At 38.2% G+C, this 21490-nt stretch overlaps 1 protein-coding gene across 12 annotated transcripts in view; it reads right to left on the bottom strand.

Annotated features, from left to right (window-relative positions):
* Positions 1-1818: 1818 nt before the first annotated feature.
* TUT7 (terminal uridylyl transferase 7) overlaps positions 1819-21490 on the bottom strand; it is a 59341-nt gene continuing 39669 nt past the window's right edge. For 5 of the 12 annotated variants that reach the window (XM_044756861.2, XM_044756860.2, XM_044756864.2 and 2 more), the window contains exons 22-27: positions 20849-21026; positions 19165-19212; positions 18990-19081; positions 17480-17595; positions 15948-16273; positions 13978-14455 (exon numbers count right to left, since the gene is read on the bottom strand). In XM_044756861.2, the coding sequence (XP_044612796.2) occupies positions 14112-14455; positions 15948-16273; positions 17480-17595; positions 18990-19081; positions 19165-19212; positions 20849-21026 (1104 nt within the window). In that variant the 3' untranslated portion in view covers positions 13978-14111. Of the gene's footprint in view, positions 2831-13356; positions 13421-13788; positions 13866-13977; positions 14456-15947; positions 16274-17479; positions 17596-18989; positions 19082-19164; positions 19213-20848; positions 21027-21490 lie in introns of those variants that run through there. The other 7 variants (XM_014826954.3, XM_014826953.3, XM_070495819.1 and 4 more) reach the window with 3 other exon arrangements.

Here is a 21490-nt window from a genome sequence, read left to right as displayed (position 1 = left end):
AAACAACGGCCAAGAGGTTGGGGGGACTGTCACACTCTCAGCTGGAAAGCTGGCAGAGCCAGACCCTAAGGAAGCCTAGAACTCCACTTAGTGAGAAGTGTGCTCAATTCTTGACTGCCGCTGTCCAAACAAACCTGCTTTCAAAGAAAAAAGTACCAAGTGCATCTTGACTTTCATGGGGATTTGTTAACTTCTGTGTTTTCTTGTTAACATTTTTTGCCTCTAACACTATGAACCCTACTGATCTATCTACTCAGGATTTTTTCCACTAGGGAAATATTTTTTTAACAGAACCATTTGTGAAACACCTTTCAAGATGAAAAACTGAAGTTATCTCAGAACATTTTAACATCTCTAAATGTGCACATTGCTGATACTGTACATGCTGAGCAAGACACTAAAAAGTGTACACTGGGGCTATAAAAAATGGGTTTCATAGAATTGAGGTAAATCATATTTGTTCCTCAAAGAGGAAAGGAGAATCCTGGTAGTGGGGCATTTGTGGAGCTTGTTGAGAGAGAGGTGAGCCGCATTTGAAAGACAGCTGTGCCCTCGGAACTGGACGTGGCATGGAGCAGATGCACCTGCCCCCTAGCTGGGGCACTGAGAAGGGGCTGTGACCACCATCCAAGTACAGGAAGTAAAGAACCAAGGGCAAGGCATTCTCCAGGTCTGTTGTTATATACCGGTCATCATCCCACTGGTCCAGTGTGAGGGGTCAAAAATCAAACAAAAAGCCCAATACACTGGGCAGAATCTACTATAGCAATCAGAATAAAATGTAGGAAACTTTAAAATCCTTAAAAAGATATAAGAAAACATGGTTTCTATGAAAAGGAAGAAAATAAGAATAAACTAAAAGAATGAGAGGAAAGGAAGGTGAGTGAGGTAAGTTTAAGAAAATTAGAAGTGAAATGACAAAATTCATGTTAGAAACAGCAAACAGCAGAATGACACTAAAATTCAAGCCAGTCATGTGTATGGAGATTAAACTTGAGAAGTTTTCCAAGGAGAGAGATGACAGAGGAATATTGAAAAAAGACAGAAACATTTTTGAAAAAAAATTAAGAACAGAGATATTTTCTCAAATTGAAAAAAAAAATTGGGTAGGGAGATGTATTGACAACAGTCGCTGACACAAAAATGACGGGGATAAACACACACAGAAGCATCCAAGCAGAAAAATAAAACCTACAAGGGAACAAAAATTAGGCTGGCCTCAGACTTCTGCTATCATGCCAGAAGACAAAAGCATCAATAGGCTTTCCGAAGAAAGTGTGACAAGAACTGTATGCCCAGTCAAGTTGACTTTCATGCACGAAGGCAAGAGAAGAAATCAGAAAAGGAGCAGCTGAGGAAAGTCTTGTAGAGCAGTTTCAGCCCAGGGTGCGTAATTCACTTGTTAATTCGTGAGTTTGTGTTCAAACTGATTAAGGAATGATCACTAAATCTACCACAGCTTCCCAATTCTCGAGTTAATTTTGATATGATTCTTCTTTGCCTGGAATATGTCTTCAAGTAATTTGTTGAAAAGAAGGGCACATAGGTGTGTATTTTCTGAGCCCGCTCCTGTCTGGGAAGCCTTGCCCAGCAAGCTCCCTCCGCATCCCTCTTTAGGTCTTCATCCCCCTTAGTCTGTGCCTCTGACCCCCACATTCCCCGTGCGTGGTACACAGTGGTGTCAGTGATCACCGATGGCCGTGTGAGCACAAGCAGAGGGAGCAGGAGAAAAGAGGAACAGATCTGTGCTGCCCTTACTCCTTGCTCTAGCTTCCTCAGGAAATTTAGGACTCTCACTAGAAAGTAATGTGGATAAAATTACAGATTGAAATTTTGATTTTATTTCAAAATGATAAATAAACCAAGGCATAGTTCTGACCATGTACTACTTCTGAAGGGCTTGTGACGTCAGAGAAACAATTCTATGAGGGCTCCAGTCAGACTCAAAATGACGCCAACCAAACTCGTGATTGGCAGAGATAGCCTCTTTAATCTTCAGGGATGTTTAAAAGTTCTCCACCCTAATTGAATATCATAAAAAGTAAAAAGCACTTTTATTTTGTCATTTTTCCTTTGAAAATGTTTTTAGCAGCAAACAGGACTACTTGTTTTCCTTACTTCATTTTTATGAGCATAGTACTTATATGTCAACTCACTTAAAATTAGAGAGGGAAAAACACAAGCCCCTCAGTGGCACTGCTCATCCATGGAAGGCTCACATAAATAGGTACTCATGTTCGTTATCACTTCTACAAATATCAATAAAATAAAGTTTGTAAATTGTAAATACAGTAGTAGCAGTTCACACATATTTGATACGCTTTCACACAAGGATTCAGTAAACAACAATAAATATAATTTCCCCTCTTCAAAACAAAAGGGATTTATAGGGGAAAAAAGGGTTAATTCACTTGGGGTTTATCAGCACACCATTCTCAGTGTGCTTTGAAAGAATTAAAAACCATGAAATTGTATTCAGTAAATACTGGCCCATAGTTAACTTTTTTTTTTAAACCTGGCTTAAATACATACGTCATGGCTTTCCATTAAAATCCTTGAATCTATGGGGATTTGTGGTAGGTAAGATTATATTAAAATTTTTTTTCCTCATTAACAATTTCATTAAGTTAAAAAAATCTGACATTTCCCTTAAATATTAAGTTGAAGCCTGATCTACGCTGCTGTGTCCTGTGAAATGAACCTAATTTTCAAAGTGAACAGGCACGCCCGAGTGGCCACTGAGAGTGCTGCATTTCCTTCCCTCATGATTCCTGCTGGGTCCTCTTCGCTGAGGCTTTTCCCTGAGTCATATATTTACTGGAAAGGCTACCTAGAGGAGGGGAAAAAACAAAACCCAACATAAATAAAAACAAGCCTCACTTTACCACAAAAGCCATAAAATTACTTCTTATTGTTAATTATTTACAGAAACTTTTCACACTGGCATTGGTCATTTGTTTTGAATCAGTAATTAGGCTAGATATAGAAAAGTATATATGAAACATGACCTATTAAACACAAGCCTCGTCAAAATTCTTCCTAATGAAGACAAGCTGCTAGAGTGACATCATTTTAATACATGCGCATGTTCACTATCCGAGTTGGTGCAGAAGGGTCAGGCGAAGCTTTCAAAGGCTCTGCTTTGCATAAATCAGTGTCTTCATTTGCAAACACACAGACCAAATTGCAAAGAACTCTTTGGTCAGAAATAAATACCTTGTATCATTGCTCTGCAGATATGAAGCCATGAATGGTGACATTCTAGCAATAACTTACTGATATAAAAGGAAATTTATTATACTTACAGGTAAAGGATAGAAATGAAGATTACTAATTAAAACCACACCACAGAACAGTTAATAAATTTTGTTCTGGAGTCTAAAGAAATAGATCAATGAAATAAGAAAACTGAGAAATTCTTAAGTGATTATCTATAAGAGAGTAGTATATAATAAAAGTTGCATTTCAAACCAATGGGGGAAAGTATGAATTTTTTAATAACTAGTATTGTGTCAAATAAATTAATTTTGGGGAGGGAGGGAGGAGTTAGTTTCCTTCCTCACGTCATACCCTTCCTCCCTACCCAATTCCAAATGAATTACAGTATTAAATATAAGAGGGTCAAAGTATAAGAAGGAGTGAATATTTATATAATCTTGGGGTAGGGAAGAGTTTCCTCAGCACACCACCATATGCTTTACTTATGAAAAAGGCTTGCTATGCTTAGTAGAGAAAAGATGAACACCAATAGATGACTGGGGAAAGAAAAAGCAATATATGGAAGAGAAAAAATATGAGTATTGGTAATCAAAGAAATGTAAATTAAAACAAGATACCAATTTTTGATCACCAAATTGTTTGAAAGACGAGCAGAAGGAAAGGGAGGTGGGTAGAAATTTTGCTAAAAGAATATTCACAGAAAGCTTATAATAACGTAAGTATGCAAACAAATGTCTAAAACTTTTGCGATATGACTAAGTATATTAGGAACACAAGAGAATACTAGGTATGCATAGAAGGATAATTAATAACATGAAAAAAGTAGGTCATAAAACCACATGAATAGTATTTTCACAAAAACTAAAAATTAAACACATGAAAAACTACACCAATCATATATTTGGTGCTTCATTTTCCTTATCTGTAAAATGAGGGCAATAATACCTACCCCTTGGGAGCAATTGTGAAGATTAAATCAATTAATACATGTAAAGCAACCAGAACATAGAAACTACTCAATAGATGTCAACTATTATTATTACATTGACATAAAAAGATGGGAAGATTTTACTTCCAAAACCTAAACAGTTAATGTTCTACAATGGAGCAAGTATAAATGGCTTTTATTTTCATTTTGTTTAAGTATACTTTCTAAGTTTTCTAAAGCAAATATCTTAAGTATACAAATAAAACTTATGCCCCCAAAGCAAACTTTTCAAAGCAGGGCATCTAGATAGTCAACACCGTGAAAAACGAACGACACCAGTCAGACAGAAAGCATGCACCACAGTACTGTGGTATTTATGCTACAGAACGTCTGTTGGTCTACAGGCACATATCTTTGATATTCTGAACTGCACAAAGTGTTGAGGATAAGCTATCAGAAGAAAATATAGATGGGGGCTGGCCCCGTGGCCGAGTGGTTAAGTTCGCGCGCTCCGCTGCAGGCGGCCCAGTGTTTCGTCGGTTCGAATCCTGGGCGCGGACATGGCACTGCTCGTCAGACCACACTGAGGCAGCGTCCCACATGCCACAACTAGAGGAACCCACAACGAAGAATACACAACTATGTACCGGGGGGCTTTGGGGAGGAAAAGGAAAAAATAAAATCTTTAAAAAAAAAAAAAAAAAAAAAAAAAGAAAATATAGATGGATATCTTTATGACCTCAGGTTAGGGAAGAATTTCTTAAAGATGACCCTAGAATCATGAATTACACGACCATGAAAACTAATCATGGAAAACCAATCATTTGATTATCTCAAAATATAAACTTTGGAGTAGCAAAGATAAGTGGCAGGAGTGGCAACAGACATAAGGTGAAAGACAAAGATATACTGGAGGAAGATATTTAGAATGTATATAATAATAAAGGAGCACTATTCAGAATAAATGAAGAACCCTCACAAATTAATAAGGAAATGATAATGGAACAGGAAAATGTGCAAATGATCTGAACAGGCTATTCACAGAAGAGGAACTCCAAGTGGCCAGTAAACATATAAAAGGGTGCTTAGCATCACCAGAGTCAAGAATATAGGCATTTGAACACGACTGAAGTATTGTTCCCTCATCAGATTTGCAAAAATAAACACTGCTGATAGTAGTGGCAATTATTTCAACCAATAGGATAATTTGACAATATTTAACTAAACTGAAAATGCACATATGCTATGACCTAACAAGTTGACTTCTAGGTACATGAACCCTACAGAATCTCTCAAACATGTTCTAGGATTAAGAAACTTTGTGCATTCATGTGATGGAATGCTATAAAGAAAAAACTAAATCTATATACAGCAACATATATAAATTTCAAAATAATTTTCTTAAATAGATTTGAAAAAGCAGGTTGTAGAACATTCTTTATTATACAGTATGATGCGTTAAATTTAAAAATTCACCAAGGATACATATATTAAAAGACACATTCGTAACAGCTTAAAAAAGAACTGGAAGAGCACCTGAACTCATAATAATGGATGCCTCCGGGATTGAGGAGGACATGACAGAATGGGCCTGGGGATGGGAGTCAAAGGGGACTTCCACCATCTTAATCTTTTATTAAAAAAAAAGGAAAAGAAAATGTGAAAAAAATAATGCCAATTCTCTAGTAGATGGGTAGTTATTATATTATTTATATCTTTTTATATTTTTTGGCAAATGTTAAAAAGTCGGTTTTTTCCCTAAGAAAGGTACAGTACTAGTAGTCTTATTACTGTATCACTTAAACATGTAATTTCCCATATATAAAAATAAACCTCATCATACTTGAAGAAACTTCATATAAAAAGTTTCATACAAAAATTCACACGTAAAAACCCAAAACTACTAGAAATAAAATACGAATGAACTTTTATGTAATCTGGGGCAAGAACATGAAATTCATAAAATTGTGTAAGCATGACTTGAAACTACCCAGAAGCTGGCTGATCGAACTACTAAACTACCCAGAAGCAGATCAAACTACTAAAACAAACAAGCAAACAAACGTCTGTAAGGCAAAAGAAATCATAAATGAGGCTGAAAGAAAAATAAAAACAAAGATGAACACTCTAATTAAAAAAATACAAAAACATAACATGAAGAAATACAAATGAAAATGTGAAAAATGTTAGTGTTCAATGATAATAATAGAGATTCAAGCAGATTGGCAAAAAGACTATCCCAGTAAAGTGAGGGTACAGGAAACAGGTTGTGAATGACTCTGGGATCGTCGCCAATCACCATTTGGCATTATTGGTATCATTGGTGAAATGTGCATACTTTTTAACCCATCAGTCTCCTAACTGGGAATTTATCTCGAGGAAATAACTAGGCAGATATGCAATATTCACTATAGTGTTTTAAACAAACAGTTGGTTTTCAAACATGTATTCTTGAGTCAACTTAACGGGACAAATGGGCAAGGTGCTTTAAGAGAGCCGACTGCTGCGCCTCCACTTCTATCTGAAGTCTTTCTGAGAACGCCTTTGTGGCCAAGACTTTGGGCTGCTTCTCGGGAATCACACCAGTTCTCCTTTCCAACTCCCCTTTCACAATTTTTCTCCTCCTACTTTATAAATGAGAAGCATTATCTCCTCACCACCCAAATCTTAGTATGGTATGTTGCCCTGGAGTGAAACAGCCCGGGGAGGCAGGGAGGCACACAAAATGCTGGTTATCTGCGATAAATGTGAATGCTTCTAATAAAAATCCAAGTGTTCAGTTTTTGTAAAATTACAGTGATAGCTGATGATCATCACAAATAATTTCTGATGATACATTACTTTATGATTTTGGTTATTCAATGAAAATATTCAGTGAAAACAACTGAGTGGCACTGTTGTAATATATCTTTGTTCCCAAACTCTTAAAAAGCATTTCTATTATTTTTAATTTACTATCATAAAGACTTCTGAGGTTTCTCAATGTTTACCAACTATAAAAACAAAAGGATTAGGAATAGAAATGATAAAGAACACTGTTTCATTCCCGCAATAGGTAGTACTGATCCAAAGATACAAGAATGCATGGGGAAAAATCCCATCCATCTCATTAAATGAGGGTCACTTTCAGTGAGCAAATATAAAAAGTAATTTTTAACCAAAATTTGTAAATTTATTTTGATCAATTATATTATTCTAGTAATTGTAAAAACAATTTAGAAGAAATGTTTACATTTGAGACTTAAGTGTAAAAATCCAATTTATATAAATATTTTTGTTGCAGATAAGTATGATAGGCTGATCAATAAAATGCATGAAATATATATGATAAAAATATATTATCTGAAGATAAAATTCTTAGAAGTAAAACAAAGGAATTCAAGGAAAAAGGGAAATGACGTAAAATTTCTGCAATATTTACATTTCATTTGAAACATTTAAAGCTGATTTAAAAGTTTTATTTTAAAAATGCCAATATTTACCAAAAAATGCCCAGAAAATACATGCTTTGTAATGTAACTACGATGAAACATTTAGATGTCAACTTTAAAATATACGAGGAGATAATTGGGCTTTCCACATTTTGGGGGTGAGTATGCAAGCAAAAATGTTTTGAAGACATTGATTTACCAAATATTTGAAAACAGCTTGTCCATTAATAAAGAATGATTAAATAAATAATGGTATAGTCATATACTGGAATATCAAGAAGAGTATCAAAAAGAATGATCTATATTCACTGATAAGATCTCCCCATACTATTTAAAAAAGTACTTCTATTATTTTAAATTTACTATCATGAAAGCCACAGATTTTTTTTTTTTTTTTTAATAATAAGTAGGCTTTAACATTCTGGTCAAGGGAAAAAAAATGGTTTAAGTCTCCGGCATCATGCGGGAGAAAAGATATCCACCAATCTCTTATAGCATCTCCAATTTTTGAGATTTCAACCCATGGGATTAAAACAGAATAAATGAAGAGATAGAGGTAGTTTCTTCTAAAAAGTTAATTTTCTTTGCAAAAAAGGGGAGGATTAAGGAATAGAGAAACAGTTTCTTGAGATTCTCATACTGAATAAACTGTTATATGTAAACCACAGTAATTAATTTAGGCATAAAAATCTGCCTTTATGATGATTTTGCAATCTCCACATACCCTTGTTTTGTTAAAAATTTCCATTACATATTTGTCAAATAAGTTAGAAGAGAGAAATCACAGCAAGGTTGGAGACTTTCTGCTAATTAAAGTAACAAGGGTGGCGGTAACACACTAGGTGGTATGTGCCAGATGCTTTATGTATATGAAGTTAACTCCTACAATTGCTCTGTGAGGTGTCAGCCCCAATACTGATAAGGAAACTGAGGCACAGAGAGGTTAGATACTTTGACAGAGATGACAGCTAGTAAATGCTTGGGCTGGTTTTCAAACTCAAGTATGTCTGACTTTAAAGCTGATGTTCTTGACCATTCTCCCACTAAGTCTTCTTTATTCCTTCAAAATGAGTACACCTCCAATCAACAAAACTTACAGAACATCTAAGGCATTGTGTTAGCTGTACACATATGGGGAGAGAGGTAACAATGAAGAACAAGGCAATTCATGGAATTTTCTATCTACTCCTATCTCGTTTGGGAGTTAAGAACTACTTGTGGGGGGCCAGCCTGGTGGCGTAGTGGTTAAGTTTGTGTGCTCTGCTTTGGCAGCCTAGGGTTTGTGGGTTCAGATCCCAGGCACAGACCTACACACAACTGGTAAAGCCATGCTGTGGTGGCATCCCACATATAAAATAGAGGAAGACTGGCACAGATGTTAGCTTAGTGACAATCTTCCTCAAGCAAAAAGAGGAAGATTGGCAACAGAAGTTAGCTCAGGACCAATCTTCCTCACCAAAAAAAAAAGAAGAAGAAGAAAAGAAAAAGAAAAAAAGAAAGAACTACTTGCGGCCTAGTGGAAAGGAATGCAGGCAGGCATCAGGATTGGAAAGAGAACTTGGCGAGTGCTTACTAAAGACTGCGTCCTTTAATCATCACAGCACCCTGGGAGACAGATGTTACTACACCAATTATAGATGAGACATCTGGAGCTCTGAGAAGCTAACGTCTTGCCTAAGGTCAATACAGCTGATGTGTGAGAGCAGGGGCAGTCCACACCACCAGGTTCTTGCTAGAAAACTACTTGTGAAACTATCTGTGCAACACTATGGAAAGGAAGAGCTCTGGGGAGACAATACTATGTACAGTTGAGAAATATTTCACATTTATAACAGAAAATAATTTTGATAAATTTATCACGGAGAAATTTGACAGTCTTAACAGCTGTCCTGTACTAATTTGAATAATTTATTGGAAAGCTAGATATTAACCACCTATAAATGTTTTGTTTCTGGTATAAAGTAGACATATTTATGGTAATAATTTTTTCTGTAGTAAACTTAAGTTTTACAGTTGCTTCAAAGATTTAAAAAATCTGGAAGCCTTTTACTCAGAAGATAATTACAGAAATCCTAACTTACTGTCAATTGGTAATGCCATTTCTAGGTATATATCTAGCATCTGTATTTCCATCCCACTTAAAAAAAATTATGAAGTTATAACAAATTTTCCTTTCAAAGAGGTGTGACCTTCTCGCAGGAGCAACACTAATGATGCCATCCAGCAGCATCAGTGTCGTCACCCCCACACTCCTCTGCTCCGCTCTCACCACAGGCAGGCACTGTTCTCAGTGCTTTGACACGATTTCTCAACATCCCTACAAGTCAGGGATGATGAGGATGATGATTATTGTCCCCTTGTAACAGATGAGGAAACTGAGGCAAGTGGAGGCTAAGTAGGTTTGTCAAGATCACAAAGCTAGAAATCATGCCATGTAATCTGACTGCAGAGCTGATATTCTTAAACACTTTATCCTTGGGAAAACGAACATCTTGACTAAGCAAGGATCAGTATCTTTCCTATGTAAAATGTTCTGGAAACATCTGTTCAAGACTGAAGCTTGTAAGAGCAACACTCTTGGCTTGTTTACATATGGTAACTAAGTGACCCTCGAACTCTCAGAGGATCTGTGGGAAACTATCCCAGAAACAGCAAAGGAGTCTGCTTCTCATGCACTTTCATCTGAAGAAGCTGCTTCCAGAGGCAGCTTGTCAATCTCCTCATCCAACTTTCATGGCTGCTCTGACTGTCAATCAAATCATCTCACAGTTGGATCCATTCTCATTTCATTTCTATTTGACTTTGGGGGTTTGCCCAATGGAACTTTCCTTGTTGTTAAGTCCATACCTTCTACTGAGAACAATTACAAACCCTCCCTGGACACAGCTGCCCCTCATTTTCTCACTGAGCCTCCTGCGTCTTTACCTCTCATGGACACCATTCTCCTTTTGGGTAAGGTGGCAATTTGAAGATTGCTGTTTCTCTTTGAATCATCCAACCTCACTCTGCATACCAACCTCAACCCCCATGCCCTTTAAATTTTAATTGTAAAGAGATTTCATGTCACTTCAAATGTTTTCCCCAATCACTAAAAAAAAAAACCCCAAATAAAAACCATCTATAAAATTCACAGATCATAAAAATCAATGCCTAGTTCTGTTTAGATTATTTTAGATACTTGAGATAATTCATCTTGGTATGGACAGAAACAGAAGTACTTGAGTAACTTAACAATTCCATTTATTTTTCTCTTGTTAACAACAATCAAAGGAGACAACCAAACAATCCTCGCCTGGAGCTTTCTTGGCTCTCCCAAGCTGAGGTCTCAGAGCCCTAGCTGATCTCAGACCAGGCTGGTGAAAGCAGGGAAGTGCTCCCTCTACCGCAGGGTGTAGGAGGCTGCTGAGGATCTGGGAGCGCTATTTCTCAATAACTGACACCTAATGGCAGAGAGAGCCTAGACTCTTCACACTCTGTAACTAACACAGGGATCTCTCCCATCTAAAAGCAAACAGGGTTTGCACATCAGCAGTAAGACACAATATGTAAAAGCTGAGCATAAAATATGTGGGCTGTTCTACATTACATACAAAAATGTCAGGTTGTATCAGTGAAGTTGTAAAATTTAAAAAACTTTTCTCATAAACTATACATTCAAGTTAAAAAGACTACACATGCTCTATTTGCCCTCCTTCAACCCTACTTTACTGAATAAGATGAGAGAGAGAAGGGAGGGGAGGGGAGGGGAGGGGGAGGGAGAGAGAGAGATTAAGCAAAGTTACTAATGGTGCCTGCAGGCCACAACTCAGAATGTTTGCCTCAAGTTTACAGTTTCATTCCGTTCTTAATAAAAAAAAGCTGAAAAAGTTACTCAGTATGTTCAAATTACTTTGTTTTTTCTTTCCCTCCTCAATATTCTCCCTTCCCTTTCAGGACTCAACAGCACTCCAGAAACACCAGAAAAAGGCCTTCAGAGCCTCCTGGTTTCCCCTCCCTTTGAGCATCGGTCCACAGGCCTGGGGACCTGGTAGGGATGGGGGCCCTGGTGCTGGGCACCCACAGCTGAGGTGAGGTTGCCTACAATTCCTCTTCCAGCGTTCCTCATCGGAACTCCCTGCAATGAGGTTTTCTCCGCTCCACTCCAAATAAATGGCTTTTTGCAGTTACCAGTGATTTCTGTGTTGCCAAATCCAATGCTTAATTCTTAGTCTACGACCGCACCAGACCTATGAGCAGGAGTTCGCACAAGTGGTCAATCTCTTCTCTTTGAGGCACTTTCCCTTTTGGACTCCAGGACCCAGCTCTCTTGCTGGCTCTGCTCCCTCACTGACCACTTTTTCCTGTCTCCTTTATTTATTTTCCCCGAGTCTCTAAATGCTTTTCCCTTTTCTATCTGGATTTACTGCCTAGGTGATCCCACTCAGACCAGGCCTTTATATACTATCTGTACACTGATAAGACTCAAATTTACATCTCTAGCCTGGACCTCTGCTCTCAATGCCAGGCTCATATATCCATTTGGCTACTCGGCATCTCTATTTGGGTATCTAAGAGGTCTCTTAAATGCATGTCTAAAACTCAATCTCATTTCTCCCTGCAGTCTGCTCTTCCTGAGTCTTTCCAAGCACAGGAAATTTGACCTCCGTTCTTCTAGCCAAAAATCGTAGTGTCATCTCCGATTCATTTTCTGTCATACTTTATCATCCAATCCATCAATAAATCATGTTGCAACTACCTTCAAAATATCCAGAACAGGGGCAGGCCTCACTTCCTCCACTGCTGCCACCCAAGTCTAAGCCGTCACCATCTCTCCCTGAACTGCTGCCGGAGGCTCCTCATTGGTTTGAGTCTCCTCGCTCACCTCCTCAAAGCAGCCATAATTCAAACACCACACCCTAGCTCAAAACCCTCCAACAGCTGCTCACCTCACTCAGGGGAAATCCCTGCCTACCAGTGCTCAAGGTGCTTTCTGATCCAGCCCCACCTACCTGACCTACCCTCTTCCACCCCACTCCCGTCACTCTACCCACTCCACGCAGGGATGCTGGAGGACAAAAATTGCTTTTAGTTCTGCTATAATGGTCTAACTCCAATTTCCCCTTGACTTGTCCCTTCCTTTCATCTGATTATTAGCTTAAACGTTCCTTTGTCAGAGAGGCTGCCTCTCCATCCACATTCTCTCTCCCTTTTCCTGCTTTTGCATTTCTCAGCACCTGTCGCCACATGAAATATTTAGGTATCTCTTCTGACAAAAAGAGAGAGTAAATGAGGTAAGGGCTTTGTTGTTCACGGCTGTGTCTTCAGTGTTTAGGCCCATAGCCTGTATGTAGTGGGGGGGTTTAATAAAACTTGTTAAGGGACAAATAAATGACGTAGCTGAGAGAATGGAGCTCAGGCCAAGAGCACCTTCTTTGCTTTGGTGCCCCGCAAATAGTCTCCACAAGGAGAACACACTGCTGACAAGATGGTGGTGATTTCACATCAGAAACAGAATGTGTGGAAGAAGAACTGATAATTAAAGGCTGCGGTTCCTAGGGATGGTATAAGAATCACCTGGAACACTTAAAAATACAGAGGCCCAAGTCTAACCACTGAAGGATCTCAGTTAGGAAGGGAAGGCGGGGCAGGGCAGCTGTATTTTCAAGGGTTCCCCGAGTGATTCTGATGTCGGATCCCTGTTAAAACCAGTTATTCAAAGGAAGCGTCTCAAAGGGCATGTGGTAAACAACTATGCAGTAAATAAAACAACACACATTTGTTTTTTTTAAACCCACATACCTGACTGGGGACTCAAAAATACAGTTGTTTTTTGTTTCTTTTTGTCTTCATGTAAAAGCACTGCCTAAAAAATGAAATAGACTAGTTTACAAAATTGAAAGGAATAGCACCAAAACAGCCTTAAAACTATAACCATATCCAAGGAGAGCCGAAATTAGGCATGTAGGTGGCAGAACTTTGCAAGTTAATTGAAAAGCAGGACACAGAGGCAGGAATCTTGAGAGCAGGCCCTGCCACCAGAGGAGAGCAGGCCTCGCCACCAGAGGAGAGCAGGCCTCACGCACACAGTGCCGGGAGGAGTGAGAGAGCCAGGAGCGTTAGCCAGTAGGAAGGAGGCAGGGCTGGGCTGGGCAGAGGGCTGCAGCACTCAGGAAGTGTGTGCTGACAGACACGTGGCGGAGGGCTTCCTGCTCAGCTCTGAGCTGGGTTTACCTGGACAAACGTGCCAGCTGGTCTCAAAGGGCTAGCTGACGAAGGGGATCCAAACACACAATCTGATTTAGACAAACCTGAGAAAGAAATCAGCACTTTTTGTTCCTACTTTAAACTGAAAGCACTGGCCGTTTTCCCACTTCCACAGAAAGACTTTCTGCTGATGTTACAGAAGCTCCACTCAGTATATATCATGTGGACAAAAAAATAACACATTTGAAGAAATGAGGGAGCAGCACAATTTTCAGACAGGAAGAAGCAGCTGATTATTTTGAATTGCTGCTGGAGGAAGTCCACCCTACTCCAGCCCCACTCCTCCCGTCTTACTTTACTTTTCTAATATGATAACTACTTGACAATGTGGAACTACTGCATTCTGAAGAAACCAAGACTCTAGCGCTCTCCTTTAGGTTTGATAACACCCCGCCCCCACCCCAAGATACCCCCTCTCTCTTGGATTGCTGCCCCCCGCCTGCCAGAATCACTGCTGTATTTTGAGCGGCGTCACTAGTAGACAACTTAGCTACTAGCTGGAAGGAAGAAATCCATGAAAGCTGCGGGAGGGCAGGGGCATTCCTTCCCCACTTGGCCGTACCAGAGAGGAACACAGTGATAATGTACTTCATGCTATGAGTAAACACAGACCTTGAGTTCTTCTGAGGGTAGCCTACAAAAATAATTTTGGTAAAACTTTATTACATCTTATCTATACTGTTTACAGTTTCCTCATCTGTAAACTGGGGACATGAATACCACCACATAATTGGGGCTGTGATGAAAATTAGATGAGATTACCCATGTTAAGGACTTAAAATAGTGCCTGATCCGGAGTAGGCGCTCAGTGAATGGTAACTGTTGCTATTTTCTTTTAAATACATTTATCTATTATAATCATAAAAGAAAACAGTTTATTCTGGTATATGTCCCATGTCAGGGCAAAAATGCTTGAAAGTGAATTTGTCTGAGCTCCTTAGAAGCAGAGCAAGCTATATCCTCCATAAACATTTAAGTCCTATTTTAAAATCATAAATAAATAATTTAAAAACATACTTCTTTCCATATAAGGCTCCTTTTTAAAAAAAATAAGGATAGGTGATGTAAAAATTTTGTCCTAAAAAAAGAGACACTCTTTTGCTGATAGAATCAAATGGAAGAGCGGTATTAGAGTTCCAGGAGCAGTGAGCACAGCCTAAGAATTTTAAGGAAACTGGCAGCAGTGCTGACTTTTTTATGCTGTCCACAAACATATACAACTGAGGACAGGAACAGAGTTACTGCTTCAATAAAAAAAAATGACTTCCGAGGGTTTCTCCTCTATACTAGTCAAATTTCACCCACTTTCACAGGTTTGTTCTGAGAAACAAAGTGAGAGTGTATGAATCAGTTTGTAAATGGTAACTTATTACACACGCACAAGGTACCCTCACTTGTAACTGTAGGTTAGAAAGGTACCCACAATGGACCCTTCGCCCATTTCAGATAAAGGGCCAATTCAGACCCAACAACTTAGAGGGGCAGGACTTATGGATGATTTTCAACTATGGACTGACAGTATATTTTTTCTCATCATCATAATAATCATGTTCACTGCAGAAAGTACTAAAATGATGAAATCCAAAGCTACAACCCTCTGCAAGCCTCCTCTGCAGTCAGAACCCCCGTGACCTGTCTACACATTTGCTCTAGTCCCTTTCAGGTAAGTGCATGTCATGCATTTACACAAACACACATGCGGCTCCCTGCACACACAGGGCGGCATCCTGAGATGCTCCGCCCGTTCCCCCCGGGCGGGCAGTGCTTCCACTTCCAAAGGGCACACTGAGGAGCGGAGCTCATGGTGTAGTCTGCTTTCTGCTCGCCAAGGCTGCACTTTCTAGGGACTGGGGATGACCAGGTTTTCACTTCATTGATACTCTTAGTAGAAAAGTCAGCCAAATGGTTTTCAGAAGCCTCTACACAAAACTAGGAATAAGTGTTTAAGATGCACAGAGGGTCAGAATTAAAGGTGAGGGGGAGGGGAGATTTTGCTTTCTTAAAAACAGTAACTTTTTGAGTAAATGGATTTGTTAAAGAAACAAATTAAAATAGTGAAGAACTCTAAAAAAGAGATTTCCCTTGAGATGTGAGTGTAAACATCACGGTGTGATTGGTGAACATACCTGCAGAACCTTTAAACTGTGGGCATTCCTTTTTAATGTGCCCTTCTCTTCCACAAATAAAACAGCGCTTTTCTCTTAAGTCTTTGTCGTCCTGCCTCTTCCATTTCTCCACCGGTGGCCTGAGAAGTCTCTCTCTCCCCAGGTCGCCGGCTGCCGTCACTGGCTTGGCTTTCTGAGGGGTGCACTGTGCGGGTTTATCTTCCTTTGTTGATGCCTCCCTCTCTGTGTACTTGTTCTGAATTTCCTTGTCCTCTTTGCTTCTTTTCTCTTTGTTCTCAGGGTATCTTTGGTTCAGGGTATCATCCTGATCTCGCCGTCGCCTCACTCTGTAGAAGAAGATACAATACTAGTAGGAAAAAGTGAAACAGAAACCTAACAAAATATTAAGACCATTCCAGGTTTAGGAGATGACTAGAAATAGAAAGTATCAGGGAAAAACACACATTTAACCAATTTAGGTCCACCTTCTCTATTAAGTAGCAACCTCAGGGCTTAAGGGTGTAGTTTTTCTTTTTCATTTTCAAAATTACTCTAGTGCTGTAAAGCCAGTTTTTGCAATTAGTGGAACTCCTTGGTTCAATATCTACTTTGATACTGAGGTGACGAAACTCAAATCTCCTTGGGGGATTTCTTGAACCTTTCTGGTCCATTAGCATTCTTTACTAGGCACTGGAAATTTGAGATGCGAAACTTTAATTTCACAAGACAATAATGGTTATAAGGAGATTTATGTTCTTAAAATGTTAAAATCATTTCTTCCTTGCCCAACATGACCAGTGACTATTGTCTGAATAAAAACCGAAAAAAGTACTAAATAAAAGCCTCAAATTCCAGATGGTGACTTATTTTTAAGCAGCATGTTTTTAAATGAGAATATCATCATCCAGTTAAAAATACTCCCCCCAAAACAACAATATGCCCCACAAGCAACCCATGACACACCTCCCCTCCACCCCCGCCATACCCCACCCTCGTGCAAACATCACCAGAAGCAAGCATGGTGACGAAGCTGAGTAGGTCACCATAGCAATTATTACGGGTTAAACTGCATCCAAGTGAAGGGTCCTATGGTCCAGTAAACGGTCAGTGAGTCTAAATTCCAACATGACAGACTCCAGTTATTGTACACTAGAAGTATAATTTACATCCTGAAGGAATCCATTGTACTTGTTGACTGAAATGATTCTGAACTTCTCAATGCTGGAAAAGGGAAGGATTTTGTTGCCTCTTTTCTTCCTCCAACCTGGGTGGAGAGGTTGCTGACCAAATGACTGAGTAAAGATTAGGGCCATGACCAAAATCAGGAAAGGGGACCAGGCCCAGAAGACTGTCACCTGTACACCTGAGTCATTCCTAGTCAACTGCACTTAAAGCCATGTTTTAAATCACTTAATTCTCATGGTAAAAAATCTTAAATTTATCTGAGAACTGGATTTCATGCAAGTTTATTTTCTGTTACAATAGAACCTCATTTAAAAACTGGTAAAATAGGAAAACAAAAACAAAACCATCCCTTTTGAACATTTACTTACTTTCTCCTCATAGGACAATCCTTCATGAAGTGTCCAATTTTCCCACAAATTCGGCAACATCTATCATTTGGGGCCAGCTCTCCTTCAGTTAGCACATCTGGATCAAAAAAGTACTCCTAGCAGAACAGAAATATATACAAATCTGAACTACTAATGTGACAACAAAACACAAAAGCTAACCAGATGTCTATCAGGGATCTTGTATCTCAACACTGACATATCATTATGTTTAATAATTATTATGTACACTGTTTAATTCCAAATCTAAAACAATCAAGCAGTCTCATTCAGGGTAGCTTTATCCAAATTCACTTCTGTTTATTTCTTTTCATCATGCAGAACACTGTTTAACTTTATACTGTAAAGGTAGCTTTTTTTTAAAGTACACTTCTAAGTAAGAGCATTACACATCCCTGTGAGTCAGCTTCCCCTGGACTTGAGAGGAGCATTTTATGTTTTCTCATAAAATGAAAAGGCTAAGGCTAAAATGTAACGAATTGAGGAAGGTGATTTGCATCACACATTACAGAGAAAGAGAAAGAAGCTATGTGTTGTTGCTTTGCTTTGTTGTGGCTTCTGAGTGGAAACATATCAGGAGAAAGGAAAGACAATGGTCTGGACTCCAGCCTCTTTGCCACGGAAATTAAGGTGGGAACCAGCAGCATCGGTGGCATCACCCGGGGAGCTCACAGGAAATGTAGAGTCTTGGGCTCCACCCCAGACCTCCTGAATCAGAAACTGCACTTTAACAAGATCCCCAGGGGATCTGCTTGAACAAGTTTCAGAAGCACTGGTGCAGAAGATTGCCACAGCAATATCTAGCAAAAACCAGATGGACAGAGGTAGTCAAATGCTGACTGTGCCTTTACACCCATATGCTTAAGGTTCATTCAGAAAGTGTTTATTAAGAAAACTAATACAGGAGAAAAACATAAAACCCTCTAGTTCCTAAGCCCCTTTTCTCTCACTGAAATGAACTTTTAAAATGCAATTTGTTTTGTTTCTCAAGAGTGTTGTTCCATAAAAACCTGAATATTGGGTTTTATGAGAACGGACAGTTCTCCAGCACAGGCGGTACTGTCTCTCTCCTAGTCCCATTAAGGGATTTATTATTCTTTGCAAGCAGACTGAAAAATCTGGACTTCATATAAGGAGCATGGAGGATGTCCTTAGATATGCACAAACTGCGCTTGGCAGAGGCTGGCATGGAGTTGATGCTGGTGGAACAGAAATGCTACCTATATGTGTTACCAAGGAAAAGCAGCAACAAAATTATTAATTTTCCCACCCAAACTCCATTTCTGGCTATTTCTCCCTGTTCTCCTGATAAATAGCCCCAAAACAGGGATGTTTAAAAAAAGGTTTTTAGAAATCACTTTGTACTGTAATTATCTCAGCTAGACGCACCAGACTTTCGGAGTATTTAAGTTATTACTGAAGTAAGTGTACAAATTAGGTGCTTAATAAAAGCTTTTAGAATTGGTTTTTGGTATTTACAACAAACACTTACCATTTTTGAGGGGTAGTCCTTTGGAAATCCTTTGACTGGAATACCGAATACTCTTCTACCATTAATAAATGCTTTCATTATAAAATTTGTCACTAAGAAGAAAAGAGTAAGTGCTCAATTAGATGGATTAAAAGGAAAAGAGATCACATTAATATTTACAAACAAAGAAACTTACTTTTCCTTGATAATCCAGCTCCAAGATTATGATTCAAATCAAAAGGATCTAAGAAAATTAATGAGAACAAAAAAGATAATCAAATAGGAAATGCCACTATGCATACATTAAGTGAGGCCTATATAATGCAAAGAAAGTGTTACATACTTTATCTTTAATAAAAGTATTAAATGACTGCCTTTTTAACGAAATTCAAATCTGTAATACAGCTAAGTAGTATATACTCCTAAATATATGCCAAGTTTTTCCCCAAAAGTGTCCATCAGAAAAGAGAGTGTTGCCTTATCTTTGAATCCTTATAGATCCTTCATATTATGAGGAATTGCTTCATCATGAACAACCAAATGCTGTTTGGAGAAGACTTATTAGCCTGATATTATCTAATGATGCTGGCTGTGGAGGCACACAGAGGTCACAAATATACTTAAAACATTTTAGCACTGAATCTTTCTGCTAACCAACAAGCTTTTAATATCCCTTTAGAAAATAATTCATTACAGAGATCATAAAACACACTTATAAGATAAATTAAAACACACACACCTGTCCCACTGGCATGCCCATAGCTACCTGGGTCTTAATTTCCAATAAAAGCTTCAGATAAAGACTCCTATATGATCTCAAATGGCTACATCTCAAGCGTCTTGGACAGGGGTATATATATATATATATATATGATGTGTTCTGGATTATTACGTGTTAGAGGACCCAGAAAGTGGTAGGAACGATGAAAAAAATGCTGATGTCAAAGATGTATGTGATACCTGAATAAATTGGTTCATGAAATAAATGGAGGTAAAGGACTATTTCTAAATCAAAATACTATTTTGTATATAATACTTAAATATGTGCAAATAATAATTCATAATTTAAACATTATGTGTAGATATTTAGTTATTTCCAAAAAATGCCTAATAGCATATTCGAGAAAGCAAAGGAAAAAAAACCCAAAACCTTTTTTGGAGAACATCTCATTAGGAAAATGGAGGCTTGCGTTCATAGAGTATATACGAAACGAGTGAAGAAGTTTTAATAAGAGGCACTCTTCCAGTTGTCTGTTAAGCTTCTAGCGCACAATAACTGAGATACGCCATTTGGGAGTCAGACTCACTAACAGTTTCCTGGAGCACAGGACCCTTGCCTCAGTTTAACCCTACACTAATCATTGCTATGAGAAGGTTACCCTCCTAGTAAGTTTGGTCATGCTTTCTTCTAGCGATCGTTATGTGTGTGTGTTTGCAAGTATTTCTGGTTGTTTGCTAGGTGTAGTATACTACAACATTAGCTATTGTACAGTTTCAAACACTACTACTACCACCATCACTGCAATTTCTCAATTCTAGAAGAGCTGCTTAAAAGTCCTCTTTCTGATTAAGCCTATGGCTCATCTGAAAGCAACGTAAAAATTAAAAGCAAAAGATAATGAGGTTTCAAAAATTAAAAACAAAATATTAATAATTAGCAGACCATACGAACTTATTGTGATAATGGAAAGATTTAAGACAAAGTTTTATGTTTTTGACATGTGAGATCCTAAAAAGTTAAAAGCCTATCTCTAGCCCATTGTGATCTGAATTTAATTTTATGAACGTTCACAGTATTTTAATACCACCAGTAGGCAGAAGTAATGACAAAAGCATAACCTAAATTAACACATATTTAGGTGATATGAGTATATATGTACCTTCAATCACAATGTATTTTGAAGTCCACTGTTTCTTAAAAGTTGTAAGCAGACTTTTTCTCCTGATGCTAATAACATGTTCTTTAAAATCAAATTCCTCCGTGTAGAAACGAAGAAGACCCAACCATAGCTGCCCAACAGATTCTGTATTTTTTCCATATTCTGGCCAATAGGAGGGCTAGAAATAGAAGGGAACAAGAGATATCATGCTCTCTGTTAAAGTGTTAATATCAACAGTCATTTGCATCTCAGGGAGTAGATTTGCACTTATTTTAATTAAGTTTAAATACATAAAAATATAATTACATAACTTTTCTTTCACATTTTAAAATACCATTTACATGAGTTTATTAATCTCTACCTTATGACTCAGAGATAGGGAGAACTTAGGGTTTTAAACGTCAGACTTCAGAACGCATGTTTGTGGAAGAATCTGGAAATAAATTTAAGAGCCTTGGCGATGTCTGAATTATTAGGTGTTTGTAACTTAAAGTCTTTCCAAACTCTCTGTAGAAAACCACAGAGGAAATATTCGTTCATTTGGAATAAAGTTATCTAACCATTTGGAATTTTAGGCATTAAAATAATCTTGGATATAGTCCCTAGAAACTCACCTGGCTTAATAAAAATGTTTTCAACTTC

This window comes from Equus asinus, chromosome 23 (genome assembly GCF_041296235.1).
Source record: "Equus asinus isolate D_3611 breed Donkey chromosome 23, EquAss-T2T_v2, whole genome shotgun sequence".
NCBI classification, from domain to species: Eukaryota; Metazoa; Chordata; class Mammalia; order Perissodactyla; family Equidae; genus Equus; species Equus asinus.
This window is presented reverse-complemented; position numbering and strand designations above follow the sequence as displayed.